At 38.4% G+C, this 27,670-nt stretch overlaps 2 protein-coding genes across 3 annotated transcripts; one reads left to right on the top strand and one right to left on the bottom strand.

The window, feature by feature from the left end:
• Positions 1 to 252: 252 nt before the first annotated feature.
• Positions 253 to 10,334, top strand: LOC129743653 (DNA topoisomerase 1-like). 2 transcript variants are annotated; one of them, XM_055735741.1, is made up of 8 exons: positions 253 to 892; positions 4,077 to 4,360; positions 4,431 to 5,490; positions 5,604 to 5,692; positions 7,269 to 8,398; positions 8,464 to 8,714; positions 8,781 to 8,959; positions 9,082 to 10,334. In XM_055735741.1, exons 1-8 carry the CDS (start codon positions 860 to 862, stop codon positions 9,182 to 9,184), a joined length of 3,129 nt encoding a protein of 1,042 aa, XP_055591716.1. In that variant the 5' UTR covers positions 253 to 859; the 3' UTR covers positions 9,185 to 10,334. The 2 variants fall into 2 exon arrangements, with proteins under 2 accessions (XP_055591716.1, XP_055591724.1); XM_055735749.1 differs by lacking the exons at positions 253 to 892; positions 4,077 to 4,360; positions 4,431 to 5,490; positions 5,604 to 5,692 and adding an exon at positions 6,271 to 6,465.
• A 718-nt stretch (positions 10,335 to 11,052) lies between these two features.
• On the bottom strand, positions 11,053 to 19,667 carry LOC129739643 (myb-like protein X). Its single transcript, XM_055731124.1, has 2 exons — positions 18,320 to 19,667; positions 11,053 to 11,558 (listed from the first exon to the last, which is right to left on the bottom strand). Exons 1-2 carry the CDS (start codon positions 19,626 to 19,628, stop codon positions 11,131 to 11,133), a joined length of 1,737 nt encoding a protein of 578 aa, XP_055587099.1. The 5' UTR covers positions 19,629 to 19,667; the 3' UTR covers positions 11,053 to 11,130.
• Between the last annotated feature and the right edge of the window lie 8,003 nt (positions 19,668 to 27,670).

Here is a 27,670-nt window from a genome sequence, read left to right as displayed (position 1 = left end):
ATTTACGTTAATGTAATTACGTATAGAGTTAACTTTCATGTCGATCCTGATACCGGTCAGATTCAAACGTCCAGCACAATTTAGGTAAGGCTTACGCACAGGGATTAAATACTTTTATTGATTATTAATCAGAAATGCTATTATTTTCAAACGATCTACCCAATCTTGCAATTGCGGAGAGCGACGATCGCAAAAACATTCTAAGGTAAAAGTGAAAGCTCACGCGAGAATTAACTAACAGGTATGCCTAACTAATGACAGGCATCCCGAAAACGCAAGTTTACCTCGGACTTCAACCATCAGAATCGGATTTACCGAAACCGGCTTGTCAGACGAAGCTGTCAATCGCACATCAACATCACAAAGGGGAACACTTGCAGTTGATGGTAACCCGAAATAGCTTCTTGCTTGCTTTCGCTTGGTTCGTGGACGATTTGAACTGGTGTTGCTTCGCAGATTTACTTTTATTCTGGAAAAAATCAGTGTAAAAGCATAATTTAGGAATATATTGAATTAAAGAGTTCAATATTGAAAAGTGCAATTGACGCGGATTATTAAGGCTGACAAGTTTGCTGCTTGAATAAAACGTGTGCTCAAGTTTTCTTCTCGTTCTACATCGGTATCAGACGAAAAGAAGACAAGTCTGTGCGGACTTGTTGAGAAAAAGCAAAGTGCAGTGTCGGTTCGGTTGAGTTGGGTCGACGGGCAGACTGACTGAAAACTGACTGAGTGGCGACGGACGGTACTTGTAACATTATTCTGCTCGCTCGCTGCAGTGTGTGATATTGTTACGTGCCGTAGCGAAACCGTGTGTGTCTTCTGGCCATCAAATTGGCCACATCACCTGGTCTAGGGCACCATGAGTGTGGAGGTTGAAGGGACCAGTTCCCAGGTAAGTAAATTTTCCCCATGGAAGGTTGTAAAGTTTCAGAAAATACTTTGCTCACTCTTTAACATTGGAGAAAGGCCAAAGACACGGCAACCGAAAGCACAAAGCCTGCTTTGGTTTAGGGACTTAGAGAAAATTTCAACCAGCAGTGCTGCGAACGTACGAACGAAACTAATAAGAGAAAATGGCGTCCGGAGACTAAGTCCCACGTCGTCGGAAAAGGGAAAATGTTTGAAAATTAATATCTTGATTTTGCGTGGCCCGATTCGGCTGAAACAAGAACCAAAATTCGTTTCACAAAAATCTCTACCATATTGGGTGAAGTTACTTTTTAGGCCCGAAAAAAATTACAAGTCCCAATTTTTTCAACACTTAGCAAAATTTTTCCATTTTCGACCGTGTACCGTGGGGTTGATTATAAAACACATCAGGCTGATCGTACATGTACTTGTGCATTTGTTTCGCTCTTTGTGTGCCCGTCCTGCCTGATGTTAGCTGGTTGATGATGGCCTGCTTGGGTTTTTTTGAATTTCGTTTCGAATCGCGGTGTGAGTCTACTGAACTGATGGTCTTGTTCGCAATTCATTTGGACTTGACGGAAATTTCGTGTGAATCGTGATGTGCGCTTGCCGCGGCTAAGTTCGGGAAATAAAAATGTTCAAATGAATGTTACGTGCCGTGGTCGGTTCAGTCGGGTAGGGAATGGAAAGGCATACTATTTATTATATTTAGAGTTGGGTAGTTCAATTCTCCTCAGCCAAACACTTTGGTTGCTGGCTCGGTAAAGTGTTTGCCTCTTTTTAAGCAGAACATTCGTGTGTTCTATTTGGTAACTTGCACGGTTTTGGCTTAGTACGAGACTTCTTTTCTTTTAGCTATTTGCGGTGCTATTTTGCGTTATAAGTTTGTCAAATTTTGGGGTCACCGAGTTGTTTACAATTTTGAAATATTAATGTAATCTAATTATATTGTCAATTTGCTTCCATTAGACGGTATTTTGTAGCTGTTTACAATTGTTCCGTACATTTTTGGTGTTAATGCTCGGTCATTGCTGAAAAAAACTTGTAAAAGAAAAAGGCGTTTTAGTTAACTCCTAGTTGTAATTTTTTTAAATTACACATCATGTCCTTATCATCTAGGAAAACATAATTTGCAAAATCAGATGATGAATAATCCGTAGACGCTTAAAATCCCGGAAAAAAAACAAAAAAAAAATGTAAAATTAAGTACATGTACTAAATATTTCTTTGACTTGATTTTCTGTACATGAATTTAAACATCGCGGTATTATGTTAATAAAATATTCGTTAAAAAAATTCTGTAGAGTGTTTATTGTCCTAAATTTCTTTCTATCGGTGTTTGTTATATACAGGTCATATTGTATATAAATTCACGGTTGATCAAAAATTTATCCAACATTTTATGATAACACAAAGTCTATCGAATCGTGTACCAGGAAAAAGATAAAGATTCCAGTCTGAAAGACGAAAAATAACACTCGGCTCCTTAGGCCTCCCGGCAAACGATCCTTTGAAAGAAATATAAATGATTTCTTTAAAACAAATATTAGAATAATATGTCAACCTTTAAGCCTGGAACCTAATAAAATGAAAATTTGTTTGTACACATAATTTGATATAGGTTGTACCCCAGATTCACAACCCTATCTTTTTTATCGTACCAAACCAGAATCAGACCTGAAAAATTGAAATTTTGCTGGAAAGTAAATTAAAATTTAGCATCAAATCATTAACTTGAACAATATCCCAACATTAAAATTTATAGAACTTTATTTTATCCTAAATCTCTTGAAATGTATTAGACCGGAACAAATTTAAAAGCCTTATTTTGTCACTCAGAGTTGGAACATCGCGAGGGGGGGTTAAAAAAAAAATAATGCCAAAAAAAAAAAATTGATATTTATTCCAGCTTTATAGACGAATTAAAAAAAATGTTAACTCGCTTTTATTCATCGTGATAGAGGGATAAAAGTTGAACTGTTTTAATCACATTTTTATAGAATCCAATGACATACATATAGGTAATTAACTGTATTTTACTATATTTTGTAACATGTCATTTATTAAAAATACAAAATGTCTAAAAGGGATTAGGTTAAAGCTCGTTAAAGTGTCGCAGTTGGGAGAATAAACCATTCTTGAGAGAAAGCGTATGGTGGTATCACAGATCATACTGACAGGACACTTATAACAAAAATTAGATCATTTTCTGGCTAATTTTTTTCGTCAAATTTAGCAGGTTCGCTATACCGAAGGTAGGTGGCGAACCTACCAATTTGCCGATTCAAATGCCCTGCAGGAAAAATGTACCTGTTTAGCCCGATTTTATCTTCGGAATTGCCTATTTTTTTTCGAAAGTTGGTTGGTAATTTGTAACTAGGATAATGTTTCTTCAAATCGATCGATGCGCACTCTGGAATAGATATTGCGTACTGTTGGAAAAAATATCCAAGGAACGAAATCGAGTGTCCAGTCAGTATGATCAGTGGTGGTATTGTTGTTGGAGTATCACTCACCTTCATTGCATTGGTTGCTTGCAGTTTTCTCTTGAACGCGCTTCTTGCATCCAAATGTGCCTTTCAGATTCATAATTGAAGCGTTTTCAACAAAGTTTGAATTTTAACTTATTCTAAAATCTGCAATGTTTTATTCCAAGAACTTGCTTATGCCGTGTTTGTTTTCATCCTGGTGGTCCACCGGTTGTGCACCAAGTGCTGTCAAAGCGTTTTTTTTATATGAAGATGGCAGCAGTTGCTGCACAACGGCCACCAGATGAAAACAAATACGGCATTAAAAACACATCATCTTATAAAAACATTGACAAGCAAATTCAATTTCACCCAAAAAATCCTTGTGTTTTGGTAAATTTCTGCCATTATTTGCATTGGTACACAGGTGTGTGTGTGGAAAATGTCTAATGCCATATTCGTTTTCATCCTGGTGGTCCACCGGTAGTGCACTAAGTGCTGTCTAAGCGTTTTTTTTTATGAAGATGACAGCAGTTGGTGCACAACCGGTTGGTCACCAGATGAAAACGAATATGGCATAAACTTGAGTTTGAATGACAATCCATCAACCCTTTATTGGCGCTAGTGTTAAGTCTGAAAACCGATAATATTTGGTTATATTCAACTTTATTCAAGCTTTTGTCGCGTGTTCTTCCGCAGGATTCCAAGGCTGTCAACGGCGATGGAAGGGGATTCTCCGAGAATGGCGTAAGCAATGGGCATTCCGCCGAAGGAAGTGGGAGTGGTGGTGGCAGTAGTGACAGACATAAAAGTCACAAAAGCTCCAGTAAGGACAAACACAGAGACAAGGACCGAGAACGGGATAAGGACAAACATCGAAGTTCAGATAAGGATCGCGACAGGGAGAAAGACAAACATCGGAGCAGTGACAGGGACAAGGATCGCAGCGACAAGCATAAGAGCTCGTCATCGTCATCATCCAAGTGAGTAGTTTTTGCGTTTTTGAAATTTGAACATGTTTTTTTAATTGTGTGTCACTTTCCATCTACCTAGGGATAAGGATCGCGATAAGGAGAAATCCAGCAGCAGTAGCAGCAAGGATAAAGAACGTGATCGTCATGGCAGTTCGCACAAAAGTTCTAAGAGCGACAAAGATCGTGACCGAGAGAAGGATAAGGAGCGATCGAAAGATAAAGATCGCGAAAAAGACAAAGACAGATCTAAGGACAAGGATAAAGATCGATCAAAGGAAAAGGATCGAGACAAGGATAAGGATCGTTCGAAGGATAAAGATCGTGAGAAGGACAAGGATCGCAAGGATCGGGACAAGGAAAAGTCGAGTGGTAGTAGCAAAGATAAAGATCGTGACAAGCACAAAAGCAGCTCATCTTCCCGTGATAAGGAACGGGACAAGGATAAACACAAGAGCAGTAGCAGTAGCAAACATTCCAGTAGCAGCAGCAGCAAAGATAAAGACAAACATCGGGATAAGGAACGGGAGCGCAGCGATAAACATTCTTCATCGTCGTCCAAAGATAAGGATCGGGAGAAGAAGGATAAAATAAAACTAGAGTCTGACATCAAACCAGAGCAAGAAATCAAATTAGGAATATTCGATGATAAACCGGTGACCAATGGCACCGAAAACAGCCAGGAACCTACCCATTATAATGAAGAAATCAAGAAGGAAGAAGAAACGTTTGATGTATCTCAAGCCAGCTCATGTGACTACTCCATGTCCCAGTTCCGTCCCGACGAAACTCCGTTCGTTATTAAAGAGGAAGCGCTTGATCCACTCGCTAATTCTGCCTGTGACGATGAGGATGGCGAAGAAGAGCCTCAAGAACAATCCACTATTTCGGCACCGGTCAAACAGGAATCTGACTCTGAAGATGACGTTCCATTGTCGAAGCGTAAGAAGAAAGACGATGATGACGATTTTGACGGTAGCCATAAGAAGAAGAAGATAAAGACTGAGAAAAAGGACAAGAAGGAAAAGAAGAAAAAGAAGCGTGCCGCTGAGGAAGATCTGGATGATGACGATGAAGAAGATTACGGTGCGGCAAAGAAAAAGATTAAAAAGGAGAAGAACAAAGTAGTGGCGAAAACAAAGGTAAGAATATCTCATCTTAAAAAAAAATCACAAGATCGTTAAACAATTTTCATCGCGATATCTATTCAATCGATTTCCTTTTATTTTTATTTTTGCTGTCTTTTTATGTACAGGTAAAAACCGAGGTGAAAAAAGAAGTAAGCAGTCCGACCAAAGGTGGGCGTAAGAAAAAGGAGGAAGAGCAACAAGAGGTTTGGAAATGGTAAGTAATTTTACGAGGATAAATGAAAGGGGTTAAGCTGGTCAGATATTTTTAGGCAAAACCATTAAGGATAACTTAACAAACAAAGAGTGACATATTTTTTGAACGCATACTCATTTGTGAACCATAACTGCATTAGTTAGAACATTGCATTAATTTGAAAATATCGATTTTTTTACAAGAAGACTTACAAGGTACGAGAATCTACTACTGATTTTCAAAAGCATATTTTTAATTTTCCATATTATCAAACAGAATTTTGTCTTTTAGGCGGAATACGTTTCTAAACTTATTTACTTGTTTGTGTTAAACGATTTTGTTTTCCCGGATTTTGCACTGGCATTTAGAGACAATTTTCATCCCTTTCTCATCCGTACACATCAGCAAGTGTGCGTGAGAAATATCAAGAACAACTGCTTAGGACTGCACCTTTTCGTTGACTTACCTTGCTCTGAATATTACAGTCAGATTGGTGGTTGGTGTCTAAGCTGGATGTTTATTTGATTAGTTCTAATGTTCACCACCGTTTGCCATTTTAGCAGTATTGTAGATTAAAAGTGACATTTATCGAAGTCATTGAATTTCCATGTGTTGTTCGGCTTTTCCGTAAAATGTTATTTAATACTTTGAATGATTTTTGTTTTGATGTTGTCTCAAACGTGTTTCTTCATTCAAAAAGTCAATTTACTTTCAAAGAGAACTATCAGTTTAACGGTTGTCCAGTTCAGAAAACAATTCTATTCAAGTGTCTTGTTGAGTCATCGTAAAAGAAGGTACAGAATTTCTTATTCATCCTGTTCAAGATATCGGCGTGAATGCATTGATTACATCCAACCAGGGTTGCCAACCATTTTTTTTTTTCAAAAATGAAGGACTGATGAAATAAAAAGCAAGCGGGATATGGAAATTTCGGTCGAAGTGATGACCTTTTTTAATGGTCGCTCCACATTTTCACTTCAGCAATGGTATCTTGTGCAGTTCCTCACTATACATTTTTATCACATTCACAAAAATCAGGCTTATTTTAAAAAATCAGGGAAATACAAGGGCTTATGAGGTTCCTAGGCTGAGCCTCGGAAAATCAGGCAAATGCTGAAAAATCAGGCACATTGGCATATCTGCATCCAACAACAGGAATAATGAATGTTCTGATAAAATAAAAATATTAATAAATCTTTCACCGTTGCTTAAGTGTTCTTAAGCCTAGTCCACACTAGGAGACGATTCGTCTCGAGACGGTCTCAGCGTCTCCCATTTTCTTCGGGAGACACTGAGACCGTCTCAGGTTTCCAACAACAACAACAGACAACAAAGTTCGTCTCATAACAAAAATCGCAGTTCATGTTGCCTAGTGTGGACTAGGCTTTAAGCTAAGTCCACACTGGGGGAGGAACACTCGATTTTGGTTGCGAGAAGGAGTTCTGTTGTCTGTTGTTGTTGGAAACATGAGACTGTCAGTGTCTATCGAAGAAAATAGGGGACATTGAGACCAACTTGAGACTAACTTTCTCCTCGTGTGGACGAGGCTTTAGTGTTTTTTTTTAATCAAAACCTTATATTCACTAACTTGTTTCAGGTGGGAGGAGGAAAAGCGTGAAGATGGCGTTAAATGGAACACTTTGGAACACAAGGGCCCTGTCTTTGCGCCGCCATATGATCCATTACCAGATAACATCAAGTTCGAATATGATGGGAAAGTAATGAAATTGTCGCAAGATGCCGAAGAAATTGCTGGCTTTTATGCCAAGATGTTGGAACACGACTACACAGGCAAGGATGCGTTCAATGATAACTTTTTCAAAGATTGGCGCAAATCAATGACCCAAAAGGAGCGTGAAACGATTAAGGATCTCAGCAAGTGCAACTTTAGGTACATGCACAAATATTTTGCAGAAATTTCCGAGGCTAACAGAAACCGTACCAAGGAAGAGAAGGCTGCTCTGAAAGAGAAAAATGAAGAAATGGTCAAAGAATATGGGTTCTGCATCATCGATGGTCATAAAGAAAAGATCGGTAACTTCCGCATTGAGCCACCGGGATTGTTTCGTGGACGCGGTGAGCATCCAAAAATGGGTTTGGTCAAAAGACGTGTTATGCCGGAAGATGTTATCATAAATTGTGGTAAGGAAAGCGTTTTCCCACAGGCTCCTGAGGGTCATCGGTGGAAAGAGGTTCGTCATGACAACTCGGTATCTTGGCTGGCCTCGTGGACAGAAAACGTCCAAGGACAGGTCAAGTATGTGATGTTGAACCCCAGTTCCAAACTTAAGGGAGAGAAGGATTGGCAAAAGTATGAGACTGCCCGTCGGTTACTGAAGCATATTGATAAAATTCGTAACACCTATCGTGAAGAATGGAAGAGCAAGGAAATGCGCATAAGGCAACGAGCCGTTGCTCTGTACTTTATCGATAAATTAGCGCTGAGAGCAGGTAACGAAAAGGACGAGGATCAGGCGGATACTGTCGGTTGCTGTTCGCTTCGCGTGGAGCACATTGAACTGCACAAAGAACTGAATGGAAAAGAGAACGTGGTCGTGTTCGATTTTCTTGGTAAAGATTCAATCCGCTACTACAACGAAGTGGAGGTCGAAAAAAGGGTATTCAAAAATTTGGAACTATTCAAGGAAAACAAAAAAGACGGCGACGATTTATTCGATCGCCTCAACACTACAGTCATGAATGAACATTTACGAGAGCTTATGGAAGGTAAATAGCAGAACACTAAATTAATTCGTTATCAACATACTAAATTACTGTTTTTATTTTCTTAGGGTTAACTGCCAAAGTGTTCCGTACATTCAACGCTTCCTTCACTCTGCAAAATCAGCTAGCCGAATTAACCGATCCTGAAATGACAGTACCGGAGAAATTGTTGGCGTACAATAGAGCCAATCGGGCCGTGGCCATCTTGTGTAACCATCAACGGGCTGTCCCAAAATCCCACGATAAAAGTATGCAAAATTTGAAAGATAAGATCGAAGCTAAACGTGATGCCGTAAATGAATGCCAGAAAGAATTGAAGGTACATTACTTCCGGAAACATTTGATGCACAAATCATTTATTTATGTTTTATTTGTAAACCAATAGGATCTGAAGAAGGTTTCACGAGACAAGGCGGCTCACGAAAAGAAAAGTAAACAACTTGAGCGCCTTAAGGAACAACTGAAGAAGCTCGAACTGCAAGAAACGGATAGGGACGAAAACAAAACGATCGCTCTTGGCACCTCTAAGCTTAACTATCTCGATCCTAGAATATCTGTTGCCTGGTAAGTTTTCGATCTTATAAATTCTATTTGGTTCTTACACGATAAATGTTTTCAGAAAATTTAAATAACAGTGTATAACTTCTCGTTGATAATTCTTCTAATTTTTTTTATCCTAACAACAGGTGTAAGAAGTTTGATGTTCCAATTGAAAAGATATTCAACAAAACTCAGCGGGAAAAATTCCGATGGGCCATTGACATGGCCGGCGAGGATTATGTTTTCTAAGGCAATTCCAGATTTAGATGAAAAAAAAAACTGAACGGTCCATGAATTCCGAAAAGTTGAAGGAAAAAGAGGTCGAACGTGTAAGGAGATAGAATATTGATGATCGCTAAATGAAAATGAAACATGAGCCATTTATCGGAAAAAAAGATAAGAATGGCATGGGTTCGCTGCAGATGGGATTCTGATATTAGACACGGAATTAATTTTAGATAAGTCTCCAAAGTTATTTGGAGCTACTAAGCAGTAGGATTTTAGTGCTTCCGAGATGATCGGAAATTTGTATAAAACGTTTATATTTTTATTTATTTAGTAACAACAAATCAGAGAAAAATATAAAACATGCATAACAAGCTAGTAAAGGTACCAACAGACTTTATAATTTACCCGAAATAGAAATTTGGAAAACTCGTGTTTTAGCAAGTTAGCTATCATTTTTATATTAAATTACAGTTTTAAGGTGAAAAAAATTGGACTTAAAAGGTAGTTTATTTCTGTTTTATTATAAACACACTGAAACTTTTCATTTTACGTGTGACATTCATCATTTTTTTTTTCAATCTAATTGTCCTCAATTTAGCAAGTGCAAGAAAGCTGTAATTTTATTTATTAATGTATAGTTTTATGATTTACTCTCCCACATAGCAAAAAATTAAAACTTGTTGTCCACTTTCACCAATCAATATTAATTTTTAGAGTCAGCAGACCTAGCAGACCTTTTTCTTCGCATCATTATCATAATAGGTTATAAGTAGTAGCAATTAAATATTGTGTTGTATCCTTTGCGAATCAATCTTCATTCGAAAGGAAAGTACTAAACACGAAGAATAATTAGGTAGAAGATAAAATTCAAAAATACAAAAAATAGAGTGATTCTTACGAAACCATTTTTCCTTAGTAACATTTATGGTTATTTTTAATAAAGAGACATAAAGTTTTATTTTCGCTGAGTCGAGCAGAAAAGTGCATAATATTTGCAATTATTGAGTGTGATTTGTATTTGCGAGAATGATTTAATCAAACTAGTGCCGAAAAGAGAAAGTGTAACGATTACTCAAACCGAACAGGAGGAAAGGAAATCTGAGTGGCAAAGGATGTATTGAAGAAAAAAAGATTAAATTTCTTATTTACAAAAAAACTTGTAATTCAAAAAGGAGTTATCAACACAAGTGTTAATAATAATTACATTTATCGAAATACAACCAATATTCTGGAAGAGGAAGGAGTTATAAAACTCTTTACCAGTAGAAGACATGAAGTGCAGTAAAATAAATTTAGTATAGCGACGAGATCAACACTAAGCAAAAATGATTGACTACATAGCAAAGATGGATTTGGGCTCATGGAAGAAAGAAAACTAAATTTCTGAAACAAAAATATTAACTGTACACAACGGCTCCTATTAGAAATATTGGTCGAAACTTGGAAAATGCAAATGATCCACCACACGAATCATGGGTTAGATATCGTTGGAATGTTATGGAAGGTATACCATAATACGGATAAAAAAACGATACTTATCTAAATTAAAAAGAAGATTGCAAAATAAAAGTTCGCGTTTGTTTCTGCCCAGCTTCTTTATAAAAGAATCCAGCTGGTATCGAATTTTGCGCAACTTCAACCAAGCACGGAATCCAACACAAAATCATTATACATATGGAATACAACTATAGGAACGTAAGTTTTCTTTTATTTCAACACAAAATTAAATTAAATAGCAAGCTGAATAAAATATAACAAAAAAATGTATAAAGTCCTGTATGCTTCGAAAGTCATCATAACCAGAGATTGAAACAGTTAGCTGCCCAGGAATGAAAAAAGAAATTGATACCCATTTCGTCTATTCAGATGTATTCAGACAACGGTCTTAGATAACTAAACTTAATATTAAACCTTTCATATAAAAAAAAATATGCCAGCCTCATTGGCAGGTGATCATGATTACGGACTTAAATCTCATGAGTAACTCGATGTTCGTATTGGACTACTCGTTCGTCCAACTCTGAACCAGGTTTCTCTGCAGAAGGTGGCCGAAGCTGCTGGTTGCCGTCAACAACGTGGCTCTTGATCGAAACCATTCGTTTCATGGTTTGTCGTTCCCTGTTGCTGTTAGCATTGGTGTCTCTTGGTTCAACCGTCAGTTTGGCGGAAATCTTTTCCGGTACGCCGGTTGTTTTTGGTTCTCTAGAATTTTTCTTATCTGAAGTTACCTTTTTACCTCGAGTTGGTTTTTTAGCTGGTTTCAAAGTAGGTGGAGTAACCGAGGATGAAGGTGCAATCACAGGAACTTGACGGGACTCGGACACGTACATACATTCTTCATGCTTAACTCCGGCCTTGTCGGTGCAGGTATAGCAGGTGAGTTTATCTTTTTCGCCTGAAAGAAAAGCATGTTGTTGTCTGGTAATCATATTGTCTTTATTTCGCAGATCGTATTGTGAATGTTTTCAACCATCTAAGACTCTTTGCTGTACAAATATGCAGTTTTGTTTGTAAATTTGAAAAAGATGGCATAGGAGAGTTAAGAGATAAATCATTCTAAAGGATGAAAATCTCGAAAAAAAATGACACAGGAGAGGAGGACATTCCAGGTAAACAGATATTTTCTATTCTTCCGAATATGCCTATTTGGGTTATTATAACTAATACCGTATTTTTTTTTCACCTGGAGGCAAACTAGAGGCAACCTAGGTTCGCTCTAACTGCTGTCATCGTGCTCATTTATTGCTCGAGAGGCAACCATAGGTTCGCTCGAAAAAGGGACGGAGTCGCCCTGAGAAAAAAGTCAGTTTTGCGAGAAGTTCACCAATACTCTCAACGTTGTTGTCAAAACATTAAACAGCTGTTTTTGGCTGAAAACAAAACAGTTGAAATAATGAACGGGCAAATGATTATTGCCGCGATTTTGAACCTCCCAGCCAAGCAAAATCGTACTATCTGCATTCCAGTGCAATCCGGACACGAAAAACGGCAATCCGGATGTGAAGAACCGAATGAAGAAATCCAGAAGGGAGAACAAAATGACAGCTGCATGTAAACATTGCGCTCGTTCTCACGCACACCTACGTATGGAATAACTCGAAACCCGAAACTTGCTTTTTTATTCTGACGGTTCCAGAGCCAAATCCGGAATAAAAAAAAAATACGCCATAAACACATTGTGGTAGATCTGGTCAACTCTAAAAGGGTTGTATGTGGCATTCTTCATCGCTTCAATCCGCTCAAGAGTATCAACATAATAAGGGTTAAATTTATTTCAATTTTGACGGTTTGACTGTTTAAAACTTTTTTCGGGCGTATAAAAAAATCTACTGGAACTTTTTTTCGAAGGTGAAGAAAAATTTTAGAAAACATCGAGATATCAAAGAAAGAAAGAACATAAGCCGTTATTATCATGAATTTTTCGAAAAAGATACAACGGCTGACCGACGGGACCCACAATTTCCGTTTCAGTACAACGGCGCTTCAACCAGTTACACCACGGTGAACGTGACGGAACAGGCTCCAGTATCCTATCGATACGCTCCATGTGTTCTTCGCCCACAGCCCACTACTGATCCCTCTCTGTTGTTTATTTCTCTATCACCACTACCACCCATCGACTCGGGATTCTAGCCGAGCGGAGATTTAAAACGGATTTTTCAATTAATCAACCGTCAAAGTTGTTTCAGTCACTGGGTAAAGAAATTTTGATAGTTTGATAGTAGATCAAAAAGTTGACATAATTTGAGGCATTTTGGAATCATTGGATTTTTCAAAAACGAAACAAAAAGATTTTAACGAATTTTCAAAAGCAGTTGTTTGTTAACTTTTAGTTTATCTGCATTTTCTCAGAGAATTGGACACCTTCATTCACCTACATTGCCCCTGAATTTGTCCCTTTTATTATAAATAAAAAAACCTTAAATAAAAATATTGACTCCTTGTTGATGCCTGTTTCTGCTTTCACAAAAATGTCGACAGAAAATGTTGTTTTCATTTTTCCTCCAACCAACTTTCCTACAAACTTTTCATCATTCGAATGCTAAATTCAGCCAAATTGTACTGAATAACGAAGAGAAAACTGAAATATTGGGCCTTATTCTGCGACGCGAATGAAGTGACTCGGAGTCACATTAGTCGTAGTCACGTGACTCTAGTCGGGGTATTCCGAGAGGCGACTCACTCACGGTGACTAGTTCATTGCCTCGGTGGCTTGATGTTCATTTTGACGTTCCAGAGGCAATGAACCAGTTTCATCGGGTTCACCATTCGAACTGTCAAACATGTAAGGAACATTCAAAGCAGGTAGTGTGATATTCAATTTCTTGGATGACGTCACATTCACATATTTTTATTCAACTAAACCAAAACGGAATTTCAATTACCTTTGCGATTTACATTGTTTTTTTTTATTAACTTGTGAAACTAGAATTGATGTTCATAAATTTCAAAACTCATGTGGTAAAGTTCATATTCTTTATTAAAAACTCAGATTGAAAAGTTCAAATCTTGGTTACTTACACAGCCATGCCTTACAGGTTTCAGATTTCATTTTAAACTAGAATATCAGATTTATTTTCGTATATTTCAGATTCAGTTTTCAATGTTCATTTCCTTTATTTAAAATTCAGAAACCTACAAAATAGATTTTTTTCAATTCAGTTTCATTAATTTTATTCAATTTTTAATACATCGTTTTACCAACGCTCTGAAAATTTCTTATGATATAACAGAATTATGCTTGAAAGTTAAATATAAAAAAAATAATTCAGAAAACTGACCTGAACTATTGTCATAAATCGCGCGACATGTGTCACTATTTATTGCTTTGTTTTGCATTATTATTCAAAGTGGAATTGATGACAAAAAAATTCAAATTTAATTTTTTGAGTTCCTTTTTTTCAAAATCCGATAATGTAAACTTATCATTGCTTTGTTTTAAATATGTAGTCCAAAAAGCATCTTAACCTTTTTTATTACCATTTTTTTTAGATAATTAGATCTGTACTTTTCTATATACTGAACAAATCACATCCTTGGCAAGAAATTTTAGAATTTAAAAGTGTCATTTTATACACCCTTAAAGAACTTAAAGAACTCGAAAAATAAAAATAATCATATGTGTAGTGATTGTAGTCACCGGTTTTTCAAAATCACGTCCATTTTGACCGATGTTTTTCATCGGGTCAGCACGGACGAAAAAGTGCGTCTGTTCGCTCCAAAATTTTCCAATAAACTGATTCATCTCCTCGTTTCGTGCTTTGAGAGTGTGAAAGAGACAGAGATTATCCAATGTCTCTTTTCCAGTTCACACCAACGTGGTGCGCGATGAACTCGCTTTTTGACACATAAAGGTTTCAATTTGAGCGAGTGAGATACTACCATTCTTCATGCATTGCCCAAGAATGTTCATTACGCTTTTTCACGCTTAACGACAATCACTCTGTTTTTTTTTTTAAATTGTAGCTATAAATTTTATATTCTGCACACTCAACAATAACTAACCATTGTAAGGGTAATATGTTTATTATAACTTTTGCTATGTAAATCTAGTATCCTACAATATGCAAGTTGACAAACAAACATATTGAAAAAACATATCATGTATTTACTAGTTTATTAACAGCTTACTAATACAAAGACAAAAAAAGAATGTTGTACCTTTGTAATCAAGTTGCCCATGATCCACGACATTTATTTGAAGTTCATCCGGAAATGACTTTTGTCCAACGTGCGTACATAATCAGGTAATGCATATCATTTTTATTTAAAGCACAACTTTGTACATATGATCGCTTATTTTGAACTCTTATGCCTTCTACTGAATTCGCAGAACCATTTCTGTGTTTCTTTTCAACTCAAAATATAAAATTGGAACTCATAGACATCAAAATAAAATCATTTTTTTCGGTTTATCTATTGGAAAAATTTCAGCAAAACTTTATGCATCACCTTCTCCTATATTTCCTTCGACTTTTGCATCTGCATTCATTCGCGGGTTGGTGGAGTGAATTTTATTGTCAAAAATTCTCAAACAAGACACAGATCAAAAATTAAACAATTGGTTTTTATAATTCTGAAGTCGGCGCCATCCAGAGCAAGGTTGATTTGAATTTGCATTTAAGAATTTCAATATTTGGTAACGTTTATTTTCTGTTTCAGCCTGTTCTACTGTTGTTGATTTCGTCTGCCGAGGCCAAAAGCGACAAAATAAACTACAAACGGCAGTTCAGAATTCCATTTCTGGACGAAACGAATGCAATTTTCAGGATGATGGCGCTACATCAAAAAAAATAAGCCCGCCGGAACGACCAGTTTCAAACGGATCCTGTCACGACAAAACTGATTTGAAAATAGGTTCCAGTTATGTGGTAAAGAGTCATTTTAAAGGTTGTAAAACGTGTGGGATTGTGTCTGCCAGGAAACCGTTTTTCATTTCCTAAAATATAATGAAATTGTGAAAAGTCGGCAAAATAAATTATATAAAATGATTAATGGACTATTTATTTAAATTGTGAACTTCAATATTAACGTTACGGTGAAATTCTTATCAAAGGTAGCTCGGAAACATCTGGTTATTTTTTACTGAATTGTGTTAACTGAAATTGCCTCAAAAATTTGATTTATAAAAATCACATATAAACAATAAATTAAACACAAAATTATCAATGGAAGCATTGAAGTGATTGAATACACTTAAAATGGGCTTCTAGAATAAAAACTTTAAATTTTATTTAGATTTTTTATATTTTTCATCCAAGTCACTTTCGAAATAGGTAACGACTTGAAAAGTCACTTGGCACCGACTTGAGTCACGCCATTCGCCTCTGAGAATACGGTGACAGTAAAAAAAAGTTCATTCAAGTCACCTAAAGTTCATTCAAGTCACGGCATTCGCCTGCTAGAATACGGTGACTCTAAAAAACTAAGTCACTTCACGTCACTCGCCTCGCAGAATAAGCCCCATTATATAAACATCAAGACTTAGTTGATTGACCACATCTGCATCAGCCGAAAATGGAGAAGGAGCCTTCTTGATGTCCGCAACAAACGAAGCGCAGACATTGCATCTGACCATCACCTCGTCCTTGGCGAGATACGACTAAGAGTTGCGCGTGTCCAACGGCGCGAGGAGAAAGTCGGGTGTCGATACGACGTCCGCCGGTTGGATAATCCAGAGGTGGAAAAGGCATACGTTGAACAGCTAGAATCCCGAGCCTCGGAATTGCCGACAGAAGGAACAGTCGAAGAACAGTGGTGTGGAATCAAGAATGCCTTTATCACGACGAGCCATGATACTCTCGGTAAAGTTTGTGGAAGAAGAAGTGAATGGATGTCGGATGTAACTTGGAGGATGGTCGATGATTGGAGAAAGGCAAAAGTCGAAATTGAGCAGGCATGTACCGGATCAGCCAAAGCAGCCGCCCGCGTACGATATGCGGAGCTGGAAAAGGCAGTTAAACGTGCTTGTAGACGAGACAAGAGAGCCTGGACAAACTCCCTAGCCGAAGAGGCAGAAAGAGCCGCCGCCAATGGAGATATCCGATTACTTTATGACATTTCTCGTCGCCTCAGTGGTGCAAGGACTAATGCAAAAATGTCGCTGAAAGACCGAGCAGGTCAGTTATTGACCGATCGAACAGATCAGCTCAAACGATGGACAGAGCACTTCGAACAACTCTTCCGAGTCACGAATAGCGATGGCCAACAGAACCCGCAGCTCGTAGCGCCAACTGGTCCTGAACAGGATCCAGGAGAAAATCGACGCTACATTCCGACGGCAACAAGCTGGATTCCGATCCGGACGATTAAATGTGGACCACATCACAACGCTACGAATCATACTGGAACAAATCAACGAATTCCAGGACTCTTTTCTGCTGGTGTTAGTTAATTTCGAAAAAGCATTCGACCGACTTAACCATGAAAACATCTGGGAGGCTCTAGGGCGAAGAGGAGTACCAGAGAAACTAGTCCATCTAATCGAAGCACAATATGAGGCATTTTCGTGCAAAGTCTTGCACGACGGTGTCTTGTCCGAACCAATCCCGGTAACTGCTAGAGTGAGACAAGCATGTTATCACCGCTACTTTTTCTGGCTGACGATATTGTTTTGCTCGTCCAAACACAACCGGATTTGCAGAGCAAACTCGACGACCTCACCGAAAGTTCTAAGGCAGCAGGTCTCAAAGTCAATGTCGGAAAGACCAAGTCGATGGAGATCAACACAGGAAATCCCTCTAGTTTCATAATAGCTGGGTAACAAGTTTAAAAAGTAGAGTGCTTCCAGTATCTTGGTAGCCTGATGGTGGTACCAGGAAAGACATCGAAACCCGGATCAGAAAGGCCCGATTTGCGTTTGCGAGTTTCAGAAACATCTGGTGGTCACGCCAGATCTCTCTACGAACGAAAATCCGAATCTTCAGCTCAAACGTCAAATTCGTATTGCTGTACGGGTGCGAAACTTGGTGCACATATGCGGTAACGACGCGAAAACTGCAAGTATTTGTTAACCGTTGCCTGCGGAATATCATCCGCGCTTGGTGGCCTGGCAACTGGATCTCGAATGAGGAACTACATCGAGAAATCGTAAGCGGAGATGGATTGGGCACACGCTGCGAAAAGATGAAAACAAGATTTGCAGGGAGGCGCTAGATTGGAATCCAGAAGGACATCGAAGAAGAGACAGACCCAGAAACTCGTGGCGGCGAAGTCCGAACTGTCGACGAGAATCTTGACTGGAACCAGGTGAAGACGCTGGCTCCGGATCGTCAACAGTCAACAGGAGGATCGGTGCGGGATCATTTAGTAAATAAGTCTTGGTCTGTATAATGTCGTCATCACTTACACCAGATAGGGTCTGTACCCGAGGTCTTAGGATAGATTACAAGTTAATTCAACATTCTGGATTGAAAGTTTGAAAAAGCTTATCTAAAATTAAATCTAGAAAATTTGTAAGTTAAATTCTCTTACAACGTGTTGACGCTCATAGAAACGTGCGCAGGCCACGTTCAACGCGAAAACATTCAACTGGTATCGACACGCTCTGAGATTAAAACGCCGCACATTAAAACTTTATCGGATTGAATAGCGATTAGCGGATAAGCGTTTCGGTGCCCAATACTGACTTTACGAAAACAAGAATATCTCATTTACCTTTGGTGCAGTTAGTCCAATCACGCCCCTGAAACTCCTGCAGCACTTTGGTCACATCTTCGTTATTGCCCAGTGCGTAAACATCGTCATTGTCGGAGGCCGAAGTTTGCTGTTGGCGGGTAGATGTTGGTGGTTGACGAAGTTTCTGGCTCTTAGAAGCGGACTCTCCAGTTGATGTTGGTGGGAAAAATTGAGTGTAAAAATTGTAATAACCATCGGCATCCTGTTGAACAGCAGGGCTCGTTTGATCGCTTCGTCGCTGAGCGCTGATGGGTACTGCAGTAGTGGTGGTGGTTGCTGGAGTAGCTCTTTGTCTGTTAGAACGGATATCGACAACTGGTTGATGTCGATAACCTCCACCTGTGGTCCTTAGAGTGGTGGGACCACCTGGTCTAGTGTGAATGACAGATTTTGGGGTAGGCACTACCCTTGTTCTAATTTGAGGTTTAGGAGTACTGATTATGGCTTCTTTTTCGGATTTCTCATCGTAAGTTTCTGTATCATCGGCATTACGGTCAGCCTCGTGCGTAGGATCTTCAACGGCGTCCTCGGTATCATCGTCGTCTTTTTCTTGATCTTTGCTGTTATAGTTTTTCTGTTTCACGTAAGCAAACTTCTTATGATGAGGAACGGTTGCATAGGAGCAAGACTCAGAAGTTGTGTCTGTAGCGGGATCTCGGCACGCGTGACAAATCATGCCGTTTTCTTCGTACGATTTACAGTTTTTGGGATCTTTGGCAAGCTGTCGACTTTGAGCTTCTGATTCCTGCTTAATCCGTTCATAATCCGCTGATGGAGAATAATCGAAACGGTATTCAAAACTGGCACCATCTTCCTTAAAATCATCCTTCTTCCGTTGCTTTTCATGATCGGAAAAGTGTTTCTTTACAAAACGTTCATAACGATCGGAGTAATCATCTACACTACCATCACGTTCACTTTTTTCTTCCTCACTTCCAGCTTCTTCATCGTCTTCCACATCTTCCGAATCATCAGCACCACGATCTTGTTCTTCACTGGAAGAGGTTTTCCTCTTACGCCTAGTGGCAACCTGAACGTCTTCAGGATTCACGTAGCCACCAAGTTTGGTCAGACGGGGTGCCGCCGCGATCAAGTCTAGACTCCCCAAATTAAAATCCGAAGGGAAATAATCATGGTTATTGAATGACTTCTCGTAAGTACCAAAAAACTCCGGATCTTCCTCCCCAAAATCGAAAGATCTAAAATCCACTTCGCTAGAGACGGCCTTAGATTGAGGAAGGAAACTTATCAACGCGATTGTTAAACACAACAGTCCTTGCAATGCCATGATGTTCTTTTGATTCGTAGATAAAATTTTATTCAAATATCTCAAATACCAACTGTCATTATTGAAAAGCAACAGTCAACTAAATTATTTAGCTTTAGACAGATGTTCTTATATAGCGAAAGACCACATTTCACTAGCAAACGGTGAAAACACAAGTGACAATAGTAGATCAACACCTTCCAATGAAATCACTCGCTAAACCTATTGAATAATATCGATCAGTAATACCAGCGCTGCTATGCCAAATGTCTTTATTGCATCGCACAAGTCCGCTTTGACCCAAGTATACCCAAGCACACGAGAGTAGTTCAACGGCTTCTAAGCGTAAAATAAGCGTGACACGCGACAACGGCCACGCTTCGATAGCAAATGCAGATCGGCCGCACTTTTCACACGGGCAATGCTTTCGGTAGTTATCGTTGCGTGCACAACTGGGTCTGATATTGCATACGCTTGAGGAAATGAATAAAAGTAAAGGCGGAAAGTATACGCCTCAGAAACTGATCGATTGGAAAAACTCTTAGTTTGATATTTTGGTTACTGATTGCACATCAGTACTTTTGTTGATCAACAATTGACTCTAAAAAATAAAGTAACTGCATAGAGACGAATGGCATTTGTGATGCTTGATTGTCACACTTTGCCAATGAAGGCTGTGCAGATTTTGTTTTTTTTGTAGGTACCTGCACTTAGAGGGGCAGCGAAACGGGTCATGTCAAATTCCGAAAACCGACCATATACATTTTGTAGATTGGTCAAAACAACTGACCTGTGCAAAATTTCAGTTCAGTTTTTTTTAACCGGAAAAAAACACCTAGAGGGGCGACCAAAAGAAATCGAAAAAGTTGAAATTTTCATTTTGATTACAAATGACTTGGAAATGCATGAAACGTCGTGATTTGGTGTCATCTCGAAAACAAATGTTTGCCAAAAATCGACTCTCTGGGATTTTCGTTTTTTTTTTTCAGAAATTCAGCTTAGTCCTAGAAAGTCGATTTTTGCCCAAAATATTTTTTTGAGATAGTACCAGATCTTGACGTTTTATCCATTTTTAACTCATTTGGCACTAGAATTAAAATTTCGATTTTCCGGGTTTCCTTTGGTCCCCTATTAGGTGTTTTTTTTTTAAAAGAAGACTTTTTATGCATTTTTAAGAATGCATTAATCGTCGACTTCTTAGGTCGTTTTTTGGAAAGCCGGAGGCTTTATATGGAATGTTTCAGAGCTGCCTTGTAAAATACATCACAAGTTGCTCCAAACGACATGTTTACCATTTGAATGTTAAAAAGGCATTTTGTAAAAATAATTTTTCACTAGGGTGGTCATGTCATTTTTCAAAAGCGTGTTCCAAAAAATAATTTGAAAAAAAAACTAAATAAGAATTCAATGTTAATGACAATTTCGATATTGTTTTTCGACTGGATGATTTTTAATTTTTGGGGATTGAAACGGCTTCGTCAGTCATTTGTGGGAATAAAAACGAGTTATTTTTATTATTGTCTAAACGTTTCGGCCGTTTATTGTGGCCTTCTTCAGTGGGTGACAATTAATAATAATGGGTGACAATAAATGGCCGAAACGTTTGGACAATAGTAAAAATAACTCGTTTTTATTTCCACAAATGATTGACGAAACCGTAGGATGGTGCACAGTACCTCGCAGCACAAGTTGCAACTGCTACATCAGTGTGGTGAAGAGATTGCTTCACTCCACACACAAAAAAAAGCATAGTAAAATTACTAGATCCGTGGTTTAAACGAACAACAGGCAACCATATTTTTGAGTCAAATATGTTTTGTTGTTCAAAATACGTTACGCATAGTTCTTTTACCATGTGCTCAATTTGGCTGCGCATGGTAAATTCGACTACGTTTTAGTAAAATTGTCAATGAAATGATGCATTGTTTTACTTCGTGCCTAGTAAAATTGATATGTTTCATGATGAAACTAGTATGTGTTATGATAAAGATTAGGAGGAGCGAGGAGCTTGATTTCAATAGTAAAATTACTATGCATGTTTGTTTGTTTATTTCCATGCATACATCATTACATAATCAAAAACATTAAAATTCACACTTCCAACACACGTCGGTCAATGAGAGTGTGTTCTCCCGATGCTCTGAAAAGATTAAGAAAGTTATGAAACTCGAAAGTAGCTCAAAATTTGTTTGTTTACTCACGGGTTTGATGATTAATGATCCTTCATTAGTACAAACAACAAGAATGTTTTCCATGGTAAAATTATCATAAGCACTGATGTTTTTGAGTCAATAATGTTTTGTTCTCAAAAGTACCATGTGCGTAGTATTCTGTTGATATGAATTGGTGCCACAATGTCTAAATTACTATGCGGACGCTAGTCGTAATAGAAATTATGATGAAATTATCATGACCATAGTATTTTCTACAACAAACATTGAGAGTTATCGAAAATTACCAGGTACATAGTAATTTCAATATTGTTTCATGCGCACTTTTACAAAATCGATGTTATAATTTTCGTGGTTGAAAATACTATAGCGCCGAAATCGTAAAATTATCATGACAGCGTCTTTGGGATAACCACTCAATTTTTTTCCGTGCAATGTTAGAGCAAATATAATATAATAATAACAATATGCAGGGATAGTGTCCTTCTGCGGTTTGATATCAAATGCACTACAAATATACAGGGTTGCCTTCTTTTTTTTTCAAAAATCAGGGAACTGGTGAAATAAAAATCAGGCTACGCTAAAGTATCGGAAATTTCGCTCAAAGTGGTCCTTTTTTTGGTCATCGCTCCACATTTTCACTCTGATATGTGTTGTGAGCGTAGTTGGTTGAATAATTCTGCTGAATCAAAGCAATCAAAAGATTCCCTTTTTTTTAAATCAAAAGGGAATCATTCGATTGCTTTGATTCAGACACATTTTCACTTTTTAACTTCAGCAATGGTACCTAATCCAGTTCCTTACTACCCATTTTGCATCACATTAGAAAAATCAGGCATATTTTCGAAAATCAAACAAAATCAATGGCTTATCAGATTGTCAGGCTGAGCCTCGAAAAATCAAGCAAATCCTGAAAAATCAGGCACATTGGCATCTCTGCAAATATGCCTTCACTGTCAGCCTTCTAAAGCGGGCCACAGACTACACAACATTTGTACAAATGCGATGAAATTTTGTCGCTTTAAACACGATTTGCATAGTGTATGGCACTGCTTGAATGAGCGCCCAAACGGTTGGAGTAAAATCGGTCGGGATCGAAATATTTTGTACAAACCATCCTCCCAGCCGGGGTGGAAGTGAAAAATGTTTGTATAGTGTGGGCGAGCATAGGTCGATTTACGCACTGCCTGGCCTCACTGGTTTTGACATTTCGGGATTCCTGTTTGTTACAGTTGATTTTTAGAACTTTAATTATGGTGTGATTTGAGCAAAGTACAGTTAAAAAAACCCAACCCTAATCAAAAATAAATCTAGAGTTTGTTTTGATTAGGTCGTATGAACCATTGTAAACAAAATTGAGCTAAAGACCACTAACAGTTGATAAACATGTATTCTACGTTTGATAAAAACTTGGTTTCATTTAGTCAATAAATAACTTCTACAAAACTATTTGAATTTAAGACGTATAATGACTTCCTCATTTTTGTGTGCAATTTGGTTTTAAGGACCTTTTGCGTTGCGCTGTTTTGCCGTGCATGCAGAAAGACGCAAAATAACAACTCAGTGAATTGCACGCTCTTTTTTTTTAACTCAAAATTAAGTATGACCGAGGTTCAAAACATAGTTCGATTCTATGAACTTAAAGTTAAGTACCCTTTTTTCCTCCTTGCGATGGATCAAAACGGAGTTAGAACTGCGAACTCAAAATTTATCCCGTTTTTTCCTTCGGCGAGGGATCAAAGCTTAGTTCGACCTTATGAACTAAAAATTGAACTCTCTTTGTTGGACTGAAAACACTTAGCGAGTTCAGTCCGAACCGGAACAGCAACCAACGAACACGTCGCAAAATTTTGTCGTTCCGGAACAATTACCGGAAGACTATGAAGGAACTTCATACCCGCATGAATCAGTATTATACAATAACGATTTCCATTATCTTCTTCCTAAGACACACGAAAGATTAGCTTTATAGTTCTGGATTATTGAAGTACGATCAAGGTAGTCTTTTTTCCATGGAATGGAATCGTTTGGACGCACTTTACGATACAGCGAACGGGTCGTTAAGTAGAGTAACCATTCATTTTTTTTGCTTTTTTCTACTCGTTCTAAAACGGTTTGATCATACGTGTTATCTTTATCTAATGATCCTCTCATAGAAAGGTAACAATAGAGCATATCGTCACCCAATAATGAAAAGATTCAAACCAAATTTGGGGATTTGTTAATTTTATTATTTGCAATTGGATTTCCGGAAAAATTAAAAAAGGTTTAATGTACTTTTTTTCATTTTATTTTACATATAGTATTAGCATTGAAACAAAATTAGGCAATCAACCAGTACAAAAATGCAAAATTGTAAGGGATCTCGGCGTCATACTGGATTCAAAACTCACGTTTGTAGAACATCAGAACAATATCATCAATAAAGCAAATTCAAAAATTGTTTTTGAATCAGTTCAAAAAAAATTTTTGTTATATGCGCTACGTAAAATAAATTGGACCACTTTTCCCCTGCCATCGTATGAATCTTGTTGTAAGCTTATTGATATAGAACCTCTCAGTAAACGCAGAGAATTTTCCCAAATTGCATTTGTAAATGATGTTGTTACACAAAGAATGGACAGTCCTGAATTACTTTCAAAACTAAATTTTTACGCACCCTCCCGTCCATTAAGAAATAAACATTTGTTCTACATTAAACTTTACGACAAAGAATATGCAAAACATCAACCTATTAATCAAAAGATGTACAAATACAATTTAAAAAGTGAAATTATAGACGTAGCGATGAACAAAACACAATTAAAAAAGTGTTGTAATCCGTATAAGAAAGAACAACGCAATGGATTTACAACTGAAGCTTTTATTTGGGTACTGAACTGAACAGTTGGGAGGTTTGATAAGAACTAACTTAGTAGAGGGGAGCTTGAAAAAATTACAGCTCGATTGCCCGATTGCTTAGATTCAACACCCCCTCTCAAGAGGTCAATCCCAAGGATTTGAGGGAACCGGCCGATATATTAAGTCTTCGAAAATACACTCTTTTGATTTTCTCCTTCCAGCACCGGAAGAACCGCTTTCTTCCAAAAATGGATTTCCAGGGGTTTTCGGGTATTGACATAAAAAAACTGTTGATTGAAGATCCTGAACAGAAACGCCGATCCATCATCGAATAGATGGAAACTGGAACCATCATGTCCAACCAGAACAACAAGAGTGTGACCAGCTTGTTGATCAGCTGCATGCGTGAAACCAACATGGGACGAAATTGTTTCACCTTCCTTGGACACGATATCAGCTGCCATACGTTGATTCCCATCGATGTGATTCGATCCTTTACCATTTGAAACGACATCTGGGAGTGGACTTCGGTTTCATCACTCCTCGTCTGTTCATCTGAGAGAAAAGTACTACCGGTAGTTGCCTGGTTACTAACATAATAATCGGTAAACTTACCGGGGAGCGAGCGCTCCCTTTCGCTGTGCCTCGCCGATCGTTGTCCCAGGGACTCGTGGCGTTCTAGGTGCGAGGGGAGCGCAGGAGATTCATCGATGATTTCCACTCGAACTTGTTCAAAGTTCTCGCCAACATTAATTTTGTCATCTTCTACAGGTATCCATTCGGAACAAACTTCAATTTCTTCGTGCCAATCAACTATGGGCGAGTCGATTTCACCAGTTTCCCCCTCTGGCTCGTACGTAGTTGGAACAATCATTCGGTATTCAACCAACTGTTGGATGTTTCCGAGGTGGGAATCCGCTTGACACAAATTTGCCACTGCTACATCCGCATCGATTTCCATCTCGTAAAGATTTTCCTTCAAAAATGCCGTTGCCACGACTACGTTGTGCTTCTGCAACACTGCTTTGTTATCGCAGAAAGTAACGGTAATCCCTGCTCTGGCCAACTTCTTAACGGACAAAAGATTTTCACGGAGCTCCGGAACGTAGAGCACATCACGAATTTCAACTTCGACACCTTTATTGCTTTGGCCTTCGATGGTTCCTTTTAATTTCGATATCAGAGACTGTCCATCTTTGGCGACGTTGATTTTTACAGGATCCACGAGGCTGCTTGTCGACTTGAACCATCCGCAATCGTTGATGAGATGGTCACTCGATCCTGAATCGAGTTTGAATATTAACCGTCTTCTATTCGATCTGCTCCTACGAGCCATAAAACTAATGGCTTTGGAGCATTCAGCTACTGTAATTGCTTCCTTGGCCTGGCAATCTTTATACAGGTGGCCCTTCTTTCCGCATTTGTAGCAGGTCCTGTTGAAAATCGATTTCGGCTTGGTTTTAAAATTCAACCGGTTTCCGGAAAACGCAGTTAAATTTTCCTCGATGGTTGTTTGGAGACGTGTTTTGTCCTAGCAACCGTTGCTTAGCTACCTCCAGCGTTAGTTGGTCGTCAGCGAGATTTTCCAACGCTGTCACCAACGGATCATATGTCTCCGGAAGGGTCCCAAAGAGCATGATTACCTTATCTGCTTCGGTCAACGTTCCTCCGGCCACTTGCAATTGCCGGACCAGATCCTCATACGCCACCAGATGTGAGCGCATGGAATCACCTTCTCGCAACTTGAGGCTTCCGATCTGCTTCCTGACGAGGTTCTGTGTGGCCAGGGACTTTTTCGCGAAAGTGTTTTCCAGTCCCTGCCACATTGTTCTCGCCGTCCGTTTCTCCCGAACGATTTCTAGACAATCGTCCCACAGAAATCCAATGATGAAGCTTCTTGCCTTCCGGTCCTCCTGTGCAAATCTCCTTGCCTCTGCCAGTTCCGCTGGTGCTTCTAGTTCCAACACGTGGTCGACGCCCATCGCTTCAAGAAAGGCTCGAACACGAAAACTCCAGTTATGAAATCCGGGACCTCCGGTATATTGGAGAATACCGTGAGCCGGATTGTTCTGGGTGCCCATAACCTGTTGTAATCCGTATAAGAAAGAACAACGCAATGGATTTACAACTGAAGCTTTTATTTGGGTACTGAACTGAACAGTTGGGAGGTTTGATAAGAACTAACTTAGTAGAGGGGAGCTTGAAAAAATTACAGCTCGATTGCCCGATTGCTTAGATTCAACAAAAAGGCATTCAAAAACAACTTCACAGAACAACAAAACAATAGCTTACATTAGTTTTAAGTAGTTTTAAGTTTTGTAGTCTACATAGTTTGACTTATAATAAATAAATAAGAGCGAGCATAGGTCGATTCACGCACTGCCTGGCCTCACTGGTTTTGACATTTCGCGATTCCTGTTTTGATTCCTTATTTTCCAATTCTACACGCTGAGGAAGCAAAGCAAACATTTGAGTCCTCATTTAATTCTCACTCCACGTTTCACGCAAAAGTTCTCAGCTCAATTTTGGGATAAAAAAAATAGATGTTTTTGCCAGCCCTTTGGCGTAGTCAGTGTCAGTGTGATTTATAGTGGTTAAACTATCTGACGTTATTTTTATTCCTCAATGTTTTCCGGAGAATTTTCCTATATTGGATTCTTCTGTCCCTGAATTGTGTTGTCGTATAAGTATGTGCATTTTTTTTACAGCTTCCTGTCAAAATAACACAAAAAAATTTCCGGACAATCGATTCGGCACATTCGAATTCTTTGGAAGTTTCCACATTTGGATATTCGATGGGATTTTTTGTTTGAAGTAGATGCGCTTTCCCAGAATATTCATTGCAAAGTAGGTCCAGAACAAATGTGTTGAAGAAGGATTTTGAAAACATGTTGAAACATTTTAATAAACAAACCTCCTTTTCGAAATTTTTACGAATTTTCAGCTTTCTGTTCATTTCCAAAGAGATAAACATGAGAAACCAAAAAATGCGCTAAATTTAATTCACAAGATGGAACTTGGTTCTTTGCTATCCTTAAACTGAGTTTTGGT

This window comes from Uranotaenia lowii, chromosome 1 (assembly GCF_029784155.1).
Source record: "Uranotaenia lowii strain MFRU-FL chromosome 1, ASM2978415v1, whole genome shotgun sequence".
In the NCBI taxonomy this organism is placed as follows: Eukaryota; Metazoa; Arthropoda; class Insecta; order Diptera; family Culicidae; genus Uranotaenia; species Uranotaenia lowii.
The sequence above is the reverse complement of the archived record's forward strand: the minus strand, read 5'-3'. Positions and strand labels throughout refer to the sequence as shown.